Raw genomic sequence first — 17,500 nt, 5'->3', positions numbered from 1 at the left:
TTTTTATGGATTCATTTTGTACGCAGTGAGCAGTGGTGTACTCAAACAGGATGCCGTAGATGTTGTTTACGGCAGGATTCCGCAGGCATGAATAAACCACTAAACCAACGGAGGGATGATTTTTTAGCGGTTGGATTATACGGCGTTTCCGAGAGTCCTTCACTCAATTTACGACCTTTTATGTTCTTCCAGGAGAACATTATCGCTTAAGTAAAAACCCCTTCTCGTCCAAACTGTAAAACGTCAATGGGAGGACCGCCATGTTTAATTCACCGGCATTCAGACTGCGATTGCTTTGCTTTCAGAGCCGAATCAGCGTGTCGCGATTTGATTGGTGTTTGATTGAAGCCGTTGTCTCGTGTCTACTTCACTGTGGATAGACGGCGATGAGGATGGACCATGGACTCTAAAAAATAAAAAAATAAAAACGGGGACTAAATGACTGTGATGTCACCCACCGACACTCGGTGGGGCTTCCAAAGTGCATTTTTTGAAGCCATGGAATTATGTTTTTTTTGTTCCTGTCATGTTGTACAAACTGGAGGCAGAGACAGTGCAGTAAGGAAAAGGGGGACACTTATGTGGCCATGAAGTCTGGGTCGTCTGCTAAGCGTGTGAGTGACCTATGGACCGCCCAGCCCCACATGACATGTGGTCGAGGTGATCCCCATGAACGGGTCCCTGATATGGCTTGGCCCAGAACCAAAATACTGATGAGCATATTGTTGCACAATGAAAACAATCAATATTTAAGAAAGCGGCACATGGGGGAGACATTAGAAGGAAGGAAGGACACCTATTGCCACTACATGTTCTTGTGGGAAAAAATGATCGACTTTGTATTCTGACCGTATTGACTTACTGTACAGTGAAATGGGTGGCTGGAACACCTATACTGTAGCCAACCGCACTGGTGCTAGTGAGTAACATCTCTCAACAAGACAAGGAAGTGAGCCTCAAAATCTGAGCCCCTCGGACCTGGTTTGGGGATGGAGGCGGTCGAGCCTCTCCCCCTGAAATTGCAGTGATATTTGGATAAATTATTACTGGTATTTAGCAGACGCTTTTATTCAGTGTGACTTACAGAACTTGTTTTGCACATTATTTACATTGCATCCATTTTATGCCGCTGGATGTATACTGAATCGGTGCGGGTTAAGAACCTTGCTGAAGAGTACAACGGCAGTGTCCTACCCAGGAATCGAACCTGCGACCTTTCGGTTACAAGCGCCCAATTCCTTACCCACTATGCTGCACTGCTGCCCAAAAAAGTTGAGAGATGTGAATATATTAGACTCCAGTTCGTATGCCCCCCAGAATTTCATTCCTACCTGTGTCACCTGCCTCCATCGGAATGATGGACACCTCTGCGTTCAGACACTGACGCTTCAGAGCAATAAGCTAGTCGCTTTTCCTCCTGTTGTTTTGACGGGATAATGCAGATGGCGAATGTAAGCACGTCAGCACAATGTCCTTATTGGTGTTGGGAGAGCCTGGGGTTCCTCAGAATGTCACTGTGACCTCACAGCGATGCTTTGGGTCAAGACGAGCCTTTCAGCCGTACTGTAGCTGCCTGTCCGTTGGGGAGTGTGGACCTTTTGCCTACATTGATTATTATTTTTTTGTTTGCTTATTTTTCTTTGGGTAGATTGGGAAATGGCATTTAATGTGTATTTTTATAGTGTTTTTTTCATCTGTATTTTTCCCTGCCACCGTGGGCTATGCATGGCAATTTGTGGTCACTCACTCACTCACTCACTCATGGACGACCTTTGAGGGACGTTTTGTGGGACGCATGCGCAGGCGGTGCCAGCTACAATGCGTCTGCGGAAGTGAGTTGCGCCGTGGGTCTGGACGGTTACATGCTTGTTTATACCCCTTGTTTATATCCATACTCATGCTGGCACAAAATGGACTCACCGAGTCTGGACGGTTACGTGCTTGTTTTCTGGTTTGTTTTTGGTTTGGTGTGCGGTATGAATCACGTAAGGCGGTTTGGACATTTCCGCACGTCATTTGGCGCTCAGTCCGCCGGTCCTACTTTAGCCTCACAGCTCGTGATTAGTAGGACCACCAGCAGACTGAAGGTTCAAAACTCACGTTGTAAATCTGATCAGCCTCAATGTTAGAATCAGCTTTTTTGAAGGAGAGAAAAACATTTTCATAAATAATATAACTTTGACAGTCTCACTGATTTATAAAAATTATATTTAAAATTTATATTTATATATATTTATAAAAAATCATTTTACATTGCCTTCACAAACTGCTGCAATATTTCACTGTATGTGACCTACTGCATAGCAAATACCACTTGTCTCTGGTCATTACATTATGGGTGCTTTGTCCTGGCTGCTGTATCCTGTCTATGCTAAAATCCTTATTTCTCATGATACAAAATTATTTCTTAATCGATAGCTAATATGCCAGTTGACGCAAGCTTCTGTCTGAGCTTCTGCTGTGTGTGCCAGAACCAGTGGTGGCCAGATGCGAGCTGAAGGAACAAGATTTAAGGCCCCTAGCCTGCTGCCACAAACTACGTTTCCCAGGGGGCGGTGGGGGTACCGACTGGGCAGATGGCAGCCAGGACAGAATGCACCTTCTGCTAATATCGCCTAGTTAATGGCAACAAAGGCCTTCGGCGACATTTGGGACAGCATGCGCGATGGAGGGAGATTGGGTTCGGCTCGTGTCACCTGTGCGCCATAAACACCTGCTCTGGGGTGCCGTGGAAACACTCGGGGGGGGGGGGGGGTGGGGGGTGATATAATGGAGCGCTGGCAGCGGAGGGTTTGATCCCCTGGGCCAGAACCGCAGCAGCTGCTCAGGCACGAGGCGGGGCTGATCGCAGGTTTCCCGCTCGGAAGATGGAGGACAGGTGCACAAAGTGGGTCAGTGTTTCCCGACCCAAGACATAATTTCTGCGCCCCGTGCCGGCGGGGGCAGTGTTTTTTTGGGGACAGTAACCCGGTCTAATTTGTGGCTGTTCGCTGGGCGTGCGGCAGACGGGCCGCACGCTTCGTTGGGCAGCGGGGTGACGGGAGTCGGCTGGCTCCTCTCTTAATTGTAATCGGACTCGTCTGGTTCCGGGATCTCTGTAGCGCCGCAGGCAGCTGCTGTGCGCTAACGGGTTGCGGCGGTTGGTGGAATCGCCTCCGGTCGTCCGCGGAGTCGTTCTTTTGCGTAGCGAGCGATGAAGCTCGGAGCGATGTGAATCGACGTGACTGGGGCGATGTGAATCGACGTGACTGGGGGGGGGGGGGGGGGGACCCGCCCGTTTGAGAACTGTGTGGAAACCGTCTGCGTTTGATGTCTTAGTTCCCGCGTTTCCTCCTTTTGGACGGGCCGTTAAGCGAAGTTCCTGCGAGGTTTTTTTTTTTACTCGTCCGGTGTTACGTGCAGGTGCTCCATCGAACCCCCTGCATGTGATCTGAGCTCTCTACCTGCGCTCCACCTTAACCAGCTGCTGGTTGCCTGTTTGGCTTCACCTGCCGGTGGCTCTACAAAAGGCCTGCTGCAGCTGAAGAACAGGAGAGGGGCTTTTGTGTGGCTCAGTCTGTGGCCGGATCCTGCACAATGGAGAGAAGGCTTCTTGTTGTTGTGCTGTGGGCAGATTTGGGAAGTAACAGCCCATCGCCCTCCAGCTGTCTCCTGTCCAGGACGTGGGTTCTCCACCTCCGGCCGTCCCACTCTGCCTGTCTGATTTTATTTCAGGCCCTTTCATACGGTCACGTACTCTGTGTTAGATAAGCACGTCCTTTACCCATAGAGAGCTTCGACTAATACGCTGCTATCGCTCACAGGGTTAAAATGGCTTTGTAGTGAAAAGGAGAGGTAATCATCTCTCTCTCTCTCCCTCTCTCTCTCTTCTCTCTCACCCTCTCTCTCTCTCTCTCTCTCACCCTCCCTATCTCTCTCTCTCTCTCTCTCTCACTCTCTCTCTCTCACTCCCTCCTCTATCTCTTCTCTCTCCCCCTCTCTCTCTCCTCTCTCACCCTCCCTCTCTCTCTCTCTCTCTCTCACTCTCTCCCTCCCCCTCTCTCTCTATCTCTCTCACCCTCCCTATCTCTCCTCTCTCTTCTCTCTCTCTCTCACCTTCCCTATCTCTTACCCTCTCTCTCTCTCTCTCTCTCTCTCTCACCCTCTCTCTCTCTCTCTCTCTCTCTCTCTCTCTCTCTCTCTCTTCTTCTTGCTCGACCGAGGTGCGCTAATTGCATAATCTGTGATTTTTTTCTCGTCTTGGTTTCACCTCCTCGCGACAACAATGGGGTGCAAATTACCGCTGAGATCGGAATCCGCGATTAGCCGCCGTCTCACAAGCCGCCGCCGCCGCCGCCGCCGCCGCTCTCTCACCGCGCCGGTTAATGGCGCTCCGCGGAGCCGCGCCGGTGTAGCGCTGGCTCATTAGTCATTACACCCGCCCGTCTCCCGCGCCGTCCAATCGGCTTAGGACACGCGGACGAGGCCCCGCCCCCCTCGCCTCGCTCCACCCACAAATGTAATGGAAATAAGGTAAATAAATGCTGGCTTCACTCCACGATGGTGTCTTATTTTTACGCTCAGTTTTCGGGGAGACTTTTAAAAATTGCACTTCAAATTTTTTTATTAATGTCACCCATCAGGGACCAACAACAACAACAAAAAAAATGCATTTATATGTTTTCTGGTTCTACTTCTGTGATTTCTTTCCTATTCCCTCGCTTGTTTGCTCTTTCTTTTGAAGGTCCATATCAAAATTCATTCGCTTTTTTTCCCCCCTTTTTTCAGCTTTTTTTTCGTGTGTGTGTATTATCCCTCTGATCTCAAAAAACGGCTCTTGGGTGGAAATTTCCGGCTCTTTCGTGAGAATTTTAGAACTTTGTATTCTCGTCCACGCTCGGAACGAAAGACGAAATTGCCCTTTGGGTAGAATCACAATCGCGGAGCGGCTTGGGCTGTCCTTTAACATGGAATTTGTACGGAAGGGTGTTATTTCTCTCTGAGTGAGTGCGCGGCCAGAGCAGAGTCTTTTTTGCGACTTTTATATGATCTATGTCGAAGAGGAACGTTATCTGTGGTGGTCAGTGTCAATTGAACAGGCTTATCTATAAGGACGATCCACAAAGTTGCCTTTTGGCTGCAGGAAGATTTAGATATTACATTTTGAACTCTTAAAAAAAAAAAAAAATCAATAGACAGCCTGAATGACTGCACCTGCAAAAAAAAAAAAAAGGTGATTTAGGCAATACCCATTATTAAATGTAGACATATAGACATGCACTGAAGTGAGAAAGCCATCACTGATAAGAAATAGTCTGTCCAGAATAATCCCACCATAGGCAGTCCTTGGGCTTGCCAGTTCTGTGTAAATTATAGTGGGCCTACGTGAAGCCTGTATTCGAGAAGCCTTCCTTTTATACTGAAACTAGTGGAAATTGGATTTTTATATATATATATATATTTTTTTTTTTAAACATTTGAACAGGGCTGCAAATGGCCTTGGTGTAGCTGTTCAATGTACCTCATTTCACTTTCAATAGGTGAATAAATGTGACGTTAAAAAAAAAAAAAAAAATCCAGTTTTTCAGTGGTAACAATGGGACCTTTTCGATGATGGAACCAGAGACTTTGTTGTTCTGAAAATGAAATGGCCAATTTTGCAGAGGAAAGTATTGTTCTCTTTTGCTAAAATAACCTCTTGGGGGAAAAAAAACGGGAGAGTAGATCACAATTCCAGTAGCTGCATTCTTTATGAAAGAGCCGCAGTCAGCATTTAAATTTCATTGGATTTATGGAGTCGGCTGAAAGATCCGAGCCTTTCATCTTATTGCCTTTATTAATGAAATGGGGTCATTCTTCTGCTGCTCTGCATAGGCCTGTATGAACTTCTATTAACCCATACGCCTGCGTTGAAATTTAAATTTAGCGAGTTTTTTTTTTTCCAGAAAAGACGAAAGGATGAATGTGATAATACCAATATTGTGCCCCTCACAGGTATTATATTTGAACGAGAAGCTCACAGACTTTGTTTTTAAGTCCCAGAAAACATCCATTTTCTGTTTGTACGCATTGGCTGCTTCCCAGTGTTCTGATTTGACATGCTTCGGGATTTGCCTCAGCTCCTGAATTGTAATAGCACTTTTGATTCGCATAAGTTTAGCCCTGTTAAAAATTTATGATATGTATTTTACATTAATGCCGAAAAGCACTCCAAGGCTGCTTAATCCTTTCAAAGTGCTCTCCAGGAATAACCTAGTGTGTACCTAGCAATCAGTTGGTACAATTTTACTTATTTAATATTATAACTAAATGCGGCAGCAGCCACGGTTCTTGAAGCAGACGTAAATTATTATCAGAGGAGATAAATTTATCTAATATCTTGACTGCACCACCTCCTTAATTATGGAGCCATTCCAACCTTAGGTTCCTTTGGATAAAAGAGTCTGTTCAAAAATAGCTGAATACGTTATAAAAAAAAAACAAGTATTTAAATAAATAAATAAATAAATAAATAAATAAATAAAAAGGTAATGATGTGATTTACGCTGACAGTTTTGAAACTCTGTGGTGTACCCAGGTGTAAACTGTCTTTGTCTAAATGAAGAGTTCTAATTGAGAGGGAGGAGAGGGACTGTTTGAATGTGGGCGGGGCTAATGAAGAGTTCTAATTGAGAGGGAGGAGAGGGACTGTTTGAATGTGGGCGGGGCCAGCGTGTCAGCACAAAAGCACGGGGAAAACCCCTCGACTGCCCCTTTTAGAGTCTCTTAAAGGAGGGGGAACGGACCCTCAAACTCGGGCCAGTGCACCCGAAACGATGGGGGCCTCTTGTTCTGTTCTGGCCGGGGATGGGACGGACGGGGGCGGGGTGGGGTGGGCGGGCGGACGTCTTCTGCCCTGTCACTACGGCGACCGCACCTCCCGTGTGAACCCATTCGCCTCCTCCCCTCCTCCTGCGTCTGTGAGCGGGGGCCTCGTTCTGGCTGCCGTGGATACCGCGTGTCACGGCACGTGTCAAACGCAAGGCGGCTGGTTGCCATGGAGCGATGCGCTGGTGCCAAAGCTCCTCCCACTGTGGCTGTGTGGGGTTTTATTTTTTATTTTTTTGATTGCGGAAGAAAGATGCTTTCGGTTAAATTGTAACGGATATGTCAGGCAGTCTTTTGGGCAGCCAACTCTTAACACGTACATATAAATCCACCCCCCCCCCCCCATGACAGAACTGTAATATGGCATCCCTCACCTGCATAAGGGTAGTTCAAAACTTAAAAACAGGAACTAATGTGAAACCAATTTCTCATCCAAGTGAACTCATCTGCAACCCTCATACAAAGCCCAGACTGCAATGCATTACCTTTCCTTTTCTTATCGTTCTGTTCTATCTCATGCTATGAAGATTTATCGATCACGTGTAGCGGCTTGTGCTGTTAGGCTAAGCTTCTATGTAGTCTTGGCCAATTGTGCGCTAAGCTACTCTGTGTCCGACTGAGTAGAATTTCAAACATGCATCTATTTTAGCTTGGTGAAGCTGGGGGACGTGGCCAGATTTGCAGCTCTTTTTGGAAATTGGGAACAGACGAGAACAAAGCGAGAAGGTTTGCTTTTGACTTCAGCTCAAACGGGAACAAAAATATCAACTCTTAAACGAAAAACTCAATTGGTCAGGGTAGGCGCATATTGAAAGCCCAGATGGAGATCAGAAGCCTTCGGCAAACGTGGAGTTTATGGGGACGTTAATTGTAAAATCATTAGCGAGTGTTTTCATTGGGTGACTCTGGGGGAATCTAGGGCTGACTTTGGTACGTGAACGTTTTCGACAAAAGGGGTTTTGTCAAAGGTGATTTTTCAGCATTCATTCCTGCAAAACCACAAGACAAACACACACGAACCACACGTTTTATCCTTTCAGTTCGATTTATCTTCATCTGCTGCTCTCAAAAATAGATAAAAATAAGAAACAGCAAGCCTTGCGGCCTAATTTGTAAATGCTATCACTTCAGGCATTTATCTGCGTTTTACATCCAAGTGAGCAATCACAAATTGGATCAGTTGTAAGTAGTGGAGTTCTTGCAGGGTAGAAGGAAAAAATAGAATGAAAGAAATTGATTTTATGCCGCCAGTAGGATGTAGCAGTAACTGCTTATGCAGTTCAAACCTGGCTCTGGCCGACAAACTCACCCTGCAGTCGCAGCCCAAGCTGAGCTGTTGCAGTCATTTTGAAGCAAACGCATAATGCGCCGCTGCCTGTACAATCTACGGTTTAGCATGATGAGCCGCACGACAGTCCCCTGTACTCAGAAACTGCGTGTAATATCAGTCAGAACTGCTACCAAAACGTGGGTAGACCAGGTTCTGCTCCCAAAACCGCAATGGGTGTAGGCCTGGTTCTGAACGTCGTGGACGAGCCTGTGATTGAACTGGAGGACGGTGTTGCTCGTTTCCCCCGGTGCTGTTATACTGAGCTGGTCTCTCCAGAGGAGTTGCAGCGCGTGCTTTCCAAGGCCAGGTTCTCGCTTTAGAACCACCACATGCCCTATACAATACTTGCCTTTGTAAAGAAGGTAGGCTAGGTCTTTCAAGTATCTAAAATATCTTTCATTAAACACCAAAACTGTGTGGACCAATTGAAAATATACTCTAGAACTGAAAATATTGTGTACAGTTCATAATGTGAATTATCCCATTTAGTATTTCTTCAATGGTAGTGTCCCTTCCACTAGCGATGTGGTATGAGAATAATCGTATTCTCTTTGTCTTTATTGTCTTCCAATAGCTTTACTGTACATGTATGCCGCTGACCCGAGGGTCGTGGAAGATCTCTTTTCCATGAATGTTATTATGGAGCCGAGATGAGGCGATTTGAGAAAAACGATGAACACAGACACGATTTCGTATATCTGATGTACGTTTGCAAGATTCAAGTCACGGTTCACTGTTTTGTCACGTTGGAAGGTTCCCTGCAATATTTCACACCTAGGCAGGTTCGTCTGTTTATGACACAGCGACGTGCGCTACATCATATATTGGATTAAGCGTACTAAAGCCTTTTTCTCTTTGTTTCTAGGTTACATGTGAGTTGAAGGAAATGTATCTATCAGATATGCTGCAGCATAATTTAAAAAAAATACATAAATCCATTAATATCGCCAACGGATGGGGGCATTTGTACATTGCAAAGGTTGTGCAAAATGTGCAGCGTAACTGAAATTGGAATTCATATCACAGAACAGAAGCTCAATGCCGACTGAATGAATTCTTCCTCTCGCGTTCAAGAGCATCTGCGTTCACCTAATTCCAGCTAATGATTTTTTATTTTATTTATTTATTTTTTTGTGCGCGCTGTAGATCAATCTCTCTCACTTTAATGGCTGTCTTTTTCCGTAACAAGTCTGCGGTCTCGTCGTTAATTCTACAGTCGGGAAATCTGTTTGAATAACAACTTTTCTCTGCTTCTTCATTACATCGTTCCACGCCGGTGAGCTTGCTATAGCCGCGAGATGCTCAGTGTAGCCTTCTGTAACAAAGCAATTACTTTCGGAGCTGGCTTCTTAAGATGTAATGAGCTACAAATTGAATAATACAGTATATTACGGAAAGCAGACGATGCTTACGATAAGTTACAATGCAAAGTTTGGAGCCCTCTCTTAGGGATTTGAATTATGTTGACCTCTTAAATAAGAAAATGGTTCATGTAATTCAGCTGGCTGATTCTAAAAGGCTTTTTTGATTGAGCCAAATTTCTAATAGATTCATTTTGCTTTATTGATCAACACCATCTATAAACCTAATGGTCTCATCTAATATAATGTACCCTAATCTAATGGGTCAAAACAAAGCCTCTGTTTAAAGGCAGTTTAATTGAGGTGTTTTTCGCATTGTGTAATTCTTTAAGTTGCTAGATTGAAGTTGTTGTCGATGAACTGCATCTGTGGTAACTTTTTCCATATTAAAAGAAGACTGGACTACAGTCTAGAAACTGAGGCAAGGCAGCCAAGGACCTTCGGGGTTCTAGAATAGTCAACAAAGGAGTTCAAAGGTCACGGTGAGAAGCTTGGTGAGAGCGCTTCTGTTTAAATTATATTCAGCATACAGCACAGTATCTGACCCCAGAAAACTGTACGGGTTCTTATTGTCAGTTTAAACGGACCTCACCCTTAGATTATTTTAGTTTAAGGACAAAGACAGAAAAGACGAGAGACCAGGCAGCAGTAAACAGGGGTGTTGTATCGGTCTGACAGCCGGACAACCGGTCACCTCCGAAGAGTGAGAAAGGTGGATCCACTCAAGGAAAGGGTCACTGGAGGAGCCCGTCTTTCATAAACAAACAAACCAAATTCAATTCAGTCTCACAAAACGCGTAACGCACGCGTAGCTGCGCCTCATAAAAACACCGCCTCTGGCCCTCGCGCCCCTGTGCCTGGCTGCCACGGGAACCCCTCGTCGCCGCTACATCGTAGCCCCTGTGACCCGATTGGATTTCAGCGCGCGTGCGGACAGGTGCACCCGCACCTTGTCTGTCAGAGGGGTTAAATCTGCGGGACCTCACGGCGGGACGTCACCTCATTGCGTGTGGCTAATAAATGTCGCGTCAGCCTACTGGTGTGCAGCAGCAGAGGGAGGGTTTGCGATTGGCTGTGTGGAAGGTGGGCTGTGTGTGAGTGTTTATGATTGGCTGCCTGGAAGGTGGGTTGTGTGAGTGTTTATGATTGGCTGTGTGGAAGGTGGGTTGTGTGAGTGTTTATGATTGGCTGTGTGGAAGGTGGGCTGTGTATGAGTGTTTATGATTGGCTGTGTGGAAGGTGGGTTGAGCTGTGGATAATGAGTATGTACAGTGCTGTGAAGGGGTGCCTACTCTTGTTTTATTGCAGACTGTTTAACAGTGGAAAGTGTGTGTGTGTGTGCACGTGTACCTACATCTGCACATCTATGTGAAACCTGCTAATCAATCAATAAATAAATCAATCAATCAATCATTCAATCAATAAATCACTCTGTCCTTTGATCGGTTAATCATCCTTTCATAAATTATAAATTCATGTAAAAAACTGGAACTTGGTTGCAGACAGATGCCTTTTGGCACTCTAGTTTGGACACAATAGTGGATGGGTTAAATCCATGTTTTTATGCTCCAGTGCTACCAAAGATGAAATCCACTTGCTTCAGAATCAGCCCTGTAGCCCAAAAAGTGAGGTTGTTGACAACTAGAGTAAACATGGGGGGTAACTTGTTCAAAGAACATTTCTGGATAAAAAGTACCACCAGTACACATCCAGCTATCTCTGGGGCAGAAGATGGCTAATTTGCTGCTTCATCAACATGTCATTTCAGAACTTTATGAAGCTTAGCTCTACAAATATATAATTTAATTAATTTATTTAAAATGTTTTTTTTGTGCCTGTGACATGTTGAGCTGTGCCTTTTGCAACGTGTAGCCTGCGGCTACGGCCCATTACAAGCAGCGACTAATAAAATAAATCTGCAGTGACAGCCGTCGCATCCACTCAACTGCGAGACCCGAGGGAATCCAGGGCGCGAGTTTTCACCGTGAGGAAATATGGGAAACGGGAAATATTCAAACGGGGACGCCCGCTTCATGTTTTTCCGGTACGCTCGTACCGTTGTGTTCGCTGCTAGCGCTCCACCGGGGAACTGTCGAGCCGGCGGCAGCCATTACTCCAGATGAAAGACTCCGGGAAGAGGGGTTGTCATGGCACCCATCGGCTGTTACCGCGTACGCGCGGTACAGTAGCTTACCCCCCGGCTGTCATCCGGCGTCGGGAACCAGAACGATCTGGTTAAGAGCAGTCGGTCCGTTCAGGACGGAAGAGAGCTGTGACAAACGCCGCTTGTTGATTTATGCAGGCGAGGCGGAACGGCGACTAGCCCCCCCCCCCCCCCCCCGCCCCCGAGTTAGCGTTGACCGTCTTTTGATTCCGGCTGCATATTGTCTGTCAATCACGGTAATGGTTTGGCAGAGCCGGCGGGCGCTATTTTTCCGCGTGCCCGCTCTCTCCCGCAGCGAAGGGGTCCCTCTCTCGCGAGTGCGCCAGAGGTGGCCAATTTCATGCCTGTTGAGTTCTCAAGAATGGAATCATTGATTGTTGTTTACTTCCAGTTTAATGATCGCTGTTGCCGTGTGAGTAGAAGGGGGTGATTGGATGGGGGGGCGTGGCTTTTTCCATCCCCCCCCCCCTCCACTTTACCGCCCAAAGCGAGAATTACATTTTCCATTAAACATTCAGCAACGTCCTTGAATTTTGCCTGTGGCCAGAATGTAATGGAAAGGGATGGCTGCTTTAGTATTAGTATTATTATTATTATTTTACATCCTGGCAGGCTGAAAAGCTCTCTCTGTTAAATCTCTCTCATACATGGTCTCCTGCTCTCCCCCCCTTCCCCTCCCTGCAGCTGGTGGGCGGCGAGTTCGACCTGGAGATGAACTTCATCATCCAGGACGCGGAGAGCATCGGCTGCATGGTGGAGCTGCTGGAGCACTGCGACGTGACGTGCCAGGCGGAGATCTGGAGCATGTTCACCGCCATCCTGCGCAAGAGCGTGCGCAACCTGCAGACCAGCACCGAGGTGGGCCTCATCCAGCAGGTGCTGCTCAAGATGGCCGCCGTGGACGACATGATCGCAGGTACGCCGCGTTTCGGTTCGGCGCCCGCGCGGTCGCTTGGCGACGCGTTCACACCTCGGTTTCCCTGAGCCGTCATTTGACCTGCCCTCGATTAAAACTTTGAAGAGTAGGTTTTTGTAAATGTTTGTCTTCGCTGTCCAAAATAAACATCTGAAAAGGAATTCAGTTGCCAAGATACTAAATACATGCATTATTTGTTTGGAGTGCAGGCTCCCATCTTTCTGTCTTTATTATCACTTTAGCAGCCTGCACAATGTATAATTGAATTTATTTAGAGCGCTGGTTGGTCACTTTTATTTATTTTTGGATTGTTTTCTCTGTCAGTGTTCTAGAACTCCATTGCTTTCAATGACCTGTAGTGATTGTTACATTCACTTAAGAACATTCTAATCCCACATTTGCATCTTACAGTCCACCTCAAAGGGCTAATAAAAGTCAGATTAAGTGAACGAGGTTGCCGTGTGCCCCGGCTGTCACAGACAGCCGCACTGGAGCGCAACCACGGACACGCATTGCAGTAGAGCGGCCCTGGAGCGTAACCACGGACACGCACTGGAGCGTAACCACGGACACGCACTGGAGCGTAACCACAGACACGCATTGCAGTAGAGCGGCACTGGAGTGTAACCACGGACACGCATTGCAGTAGAGCGGCACTGGAGCGTAACCACGGACACGCATTGGAGTGGAGCCGCACTGGAGTGTAACCATGGACACGCACTGGAGCGTAACCACGGACACGCAGTGGAGTAGAGCCGCACTGGAGCGTAACCATGGACACGCAGTGGAGTAGAGCCGCACTGGAGCATAACCACGGGCACACACTGGAGCGTAACCACGGACACAAACACCCCAGGGCTTAGGGATAAGAGACGGCAGGTGCGGGCCTTCTGTGTGGTGTCACAGGCGCTCTTATTTATTCATGATGGAGCAAAGCCGCGCAGCGTTGTTAGCGGGTTTTTCGCAGGTGCGCCACTTCGCCCCGCCATCCGAAAGCGAGATCTCGACTGCTTCATCGTGATTCGCTCGTCTGACACACAGCACACACGGTGGGGCCCCTGCTGACAGGGTTATAGATTTGAGGCCGCACGCCTCCCGTAAGTATGCCGTGCGTACGGCTGTGCGCCGCCGATGTTCGGATTGGAGGCTGCAACCCCTGTCAGCCGAGCGAACGCTGAGCGGATCAGACGAACATCGTCGCCGAAGCAACCCCGCTACCCTTCCCGATGTGTTAGACGTCGCGTCTCGTGCTGGAAAGGCGGTGTGTTGTACAGCGCATGCACGTGACTTATGAATGTTATACAGTAAGGGTGGCTTTCAGTCGTGATTACTGGAACTGCAGTGTGATTTTTTCATTTTATTTTTTTCAAAAACATCGTCCCAAGTCCTGTTTCATTTTTGTTCTGTGCTGGGTGAGTGTTCTACTGAAAACAGTGGATACAGTATGAGTATTCTGTGTTTTTTTTTTGTTGTTGCCTGGACTGGATTGATCTTACTCAACTGTTCTGTTGCAGAAGTCAAAGCTAAGAGGGAGAAACTATTTCTTGCTCCCCAGTGAAGTCATTATTGTGTATGTTTTTTGACAAACTTGTTCTAAACAAGCGGTTGTGTAATGTATGTAAACAAGGCGTAACTCGGCTGGATGGCATACCTGCCATCCCAATAAACCTTTGAAGACTAAAGGCGCTGCCCCCCATCCCGATGCACTGCTATGCCCTTCTGAAATTCCACGGACGCAGAAATGGTGAATGATTTAAAAAAAGAAAAAAAGAGATAAAATCTCATTAGTCAGTGGCTTTTTCTATAACGAGATTGAAAAATGGCGCTTGGAATTCATATTAAATGTCCGTACCTTTCGGAAATAAAAAATAATGGAATTTCAGTATTTTATGTTCTGCATTTGCACTGTAATTTATGTGTGGTGCCTGCGTAGTACGTGCGGAACAATCTGTCTTTTTTTTTTGTAAATTTCCCTCTAACGTTAATATCAGCAAAGTGGTCCTGTCTGGCTTGGAACGGTGTATTTTTGGGTTTTGCTGAAGATTTGCTGCCGCTGTCTCTGGGCTGTAAAGCAGAAGACATCACGCTACGCCAGTGCGCTCGACCTGCTAAACAAGCATATTTTACCAGTGACGTCAAAAATGCAGATTTGGTTTATATTTGAATTTGCCACCGCAGATGCATTCAAGCTTTTTTTTTTTTTTAACAACTTTCTTATTTTGGTACCGTTTCTTTTTTTTTTTTTTTTTTTTACATTTCCTTTTCCTTGCCAGGTGAATTTTGTGCGTTCAGCTGCTAATGCGAGTTTTTGCATTCGGCACATTAGCCTGCGTGCGGCGCGTGTTGGAACATGACATCAGGTGTTAATGGGGTGACGGGTGCAGCCGGGTTCAGGATGCTCTCTGTGGACAGTGATGCTCAGCCCTGGAGCTGTGCGGTTAGCGTCCTGTCCGTGGGCCCCTGTGTGCAGTGTGTGTGTGTGTGTCGGATCTCTCTTTAGGAAAGCACGCCTCGCTCGTTTTGAGTACAATGTTCCGACCCGGCCTGTTCAGACCCAGGTTTTGCATACCAATGAAAAAATGCAAGCAGAAATGGTCTCGCTTCTTTTGTTTCAGATGTTACAGTATGGCACAATAGCGTTTTTATGAGACAAAACCAGGTCAAAACCTAGTATAGTATATGGCTGGACCGGCTGACCAATGGTGTGACTTCATAAGTCGGCCGACCAATGGTGTAACTTCATCACTCATTCAGTCACTCACTCAGTCACAGACATTCGCATTTGTCGGGCTGGCCCCGCTGTTGCCATCCAGCCAAAAATAATATATTTTGAATAAATGCAGGGAAAATGTCAATTTTTTAAAAATATGATGTGTATTATTTAATTATGACAACTTTACTGAATATGAAATCCTTTATGCACATTAGTCATTGTGCACATTAGCACATATCTGGGATCCTCATGTTCTTATGGCTAATTACCGGTCATACATTTAAGTCAGTTAAGTCAGTCGAACAAACTTCCAGGCTTCTCCAAGGGTAACTGCAAGCCAGCCAGCAGTGGTGTGTTGAACTCCACCTGAGGAGAGCTAGAGATGACGGCCAATACGGTTCTGCCCGATTCGCCCACAATGCCAGTAATGAACACCAAAAATCACGGTAATGCTCTCCCCTGACGTTCCTGTGACCTAAAGCTCTCAGTCCAAGGTTGTTGTCCGCCTGTTTCCTTACGCTCTCGCTGAGCCTCTGTGGCAGAACCCTCCAGCTCAGCACTAATCACTTCGCTCTGGCCCGAGCCAGAGGGCGCCGTGACCTTGGGCTCCCCACCGGAGGGCCACACTGGACCCTGACGCTGATGGACTCTTTCTCTCTCTCTCCATTTCAGACCTGCTGGTGGACATGCTGGGGGTGATGGCCAGCTACAGCATCACGGTCAAGGAGCTCAAGCTGCTCTTCAGCATGCTGAGAGGGGACAACGGCGTGTGGGTGAGCCTGGGGGGGTTAGGGTTGGGGGGGGGCTGGGAAGGGGGGAGGGAGTGGGTGTGGTCATGGGGTGGAAGGGGTGTGGTCATGATGGGAAGGGGGCAGGACCAGGGTAGTGAAGGGAAGGGGGGTGGATGGAGGGAGTGGGCGTGGTCATGGGGTAGAAGGGGCGTGGTCATGATGGGAAGGGGGCAGGACCGGGGAAGTGAAGAGGGGTGGGGTTAGGGTTAGGGTTAGGACCAGGAAGTGAAGAGGGGTGGGGGGAGGGAGTCGGTGTGCACACAGGGGCAGGACCAGGGGAGCGGAGGGAAGGGAGGTGCAGAGAGGATTTGCCACCTCAGTGCACCAAAAAAAATTCTCACCACTTCACTTTGCATTAATGTATTTTGAATAATAAGCCATTTTGCCATTCCGGGCCACTTAGAAGGCACTCAGAGTAGTCTGGAACAGAATTATTCTGCCCTCTACATTATGAAAGCAGATAGTCTGGAGCAGAAGGGGTGGAATATTCCTCTAACGCTTCCTTAGATGAATAAAGTAAATGCAAGTTGATGTGCCTGGAGTTGGGCCTGCAGGCGCCGACGCCCCCGAGCCTGACAGGGGTAGTGTCCCTGGGGAGGGATCCGTCTGGGCCTGCCTGTGTATCGGCAGGCCACCGCGGGGGTGCGGGATGTGACTGACAGGGTATCGGTGTGTGGCGGTAACGGAGTGGATATTTCTGGCGGTGTTTTTTTCTCATCACCTTGGCTCGTTCTCCTCTTCTTCTCCCCCGCCCCCCCCCCCCCCAGCCGAGGCATGCGGTGAAGCTGCTGTCGGTGCTCAATCAGATGCCCCAGAGGCACGGGCCGGACACCTTCTTCAACTTCCCCGGACGCAGCGCTGCCGTAAGTCTCGCCCCCCTCTCTGGCGCCATCTGGTGTACGGCACGAGAAGCGCACGCAGTAACCGTGCAGCAGTAGCTGGCGATGGGAGAGCGAAGGATTCAGGGAATCCAAAATGGGAGAAGCTAATCGCGGTGCCATGACGTGAACCATTTGTGTTGCTACGGAAACAAAATCATTTCGACTGGTTGAAACAAGTTTGATGATTGACAGCTCAGTGTAGACCATAATTCTGTCCACAGAACCTCAATCTCCCACTCTCCAGTTACCGATAGCTGCTGCTCTAAACTGTGAAGCTACACAGGACAGGCTAGAAACTTCTGTGACAGGAAGCCTTTTCTTTTTTTCTTCCGAGATCAGTGATCTCTTTTACACTTCAGGACTTAGTATTTAGGGCTCTGAGCACAGATTTGAATTTTTGCAAGAGACTGATGAAGGAGAATTTTTATAGTTCTGCCGTTCATCATGGGCTGGAAAAGGTGGGATTTCGGGCGCGAGCGAGCGAACAGCCTGAAATGA

At 47.4% G+C, this 17,500-nt stretch overlaps 1 protein-coding gene across 1 annotated transcript in view; it reads left to right on the top strand.

Annotated features, from left to right (window-relative positions):
- The window catches only part of nbeab (neurobeachin b), a 316,449-nt gene that overhangs the window by 71,348 nt on the left and 227,601 nt on the right, over positions 1-17,500 (top strand). Inside the window, exons 2-4 of the mRNA XM_064301505.1 lie at positions 12,386-12,617; positions 16,003-16,103; positions 16,889-16,984. Coding sequence (XP_064157575.1) covers positions 12,386-12,617; positions 16,003-16,103; positions 16,889-16,984 — 429 coding nt within the window. The remainder of the gene's footprint in view (positions 1-12,385; positions 12,618-16,002; positions 16,104-16,888; positions 16,985-17,500) is intronic.

This window comes from Anguilla rostrata, chromosome 12 (assembly GCF_018555375.3).
Source record: "Anguilla rostrata isolate EN2019 chromosome 12, ASM1855537v3, whole genome shotgun sequence".
Classification (NCBI taxonomy): Eukaryota; Metazoa; Chordata; class Actinopteri; order Anguilliformes; family Anguillidae; genus Anguilla; species Anguilla rostrata.
Note: the sequence above shows the minus strand (reverse complement) of the source record. Positions and strands in the feature narration are given on the sequence as shown.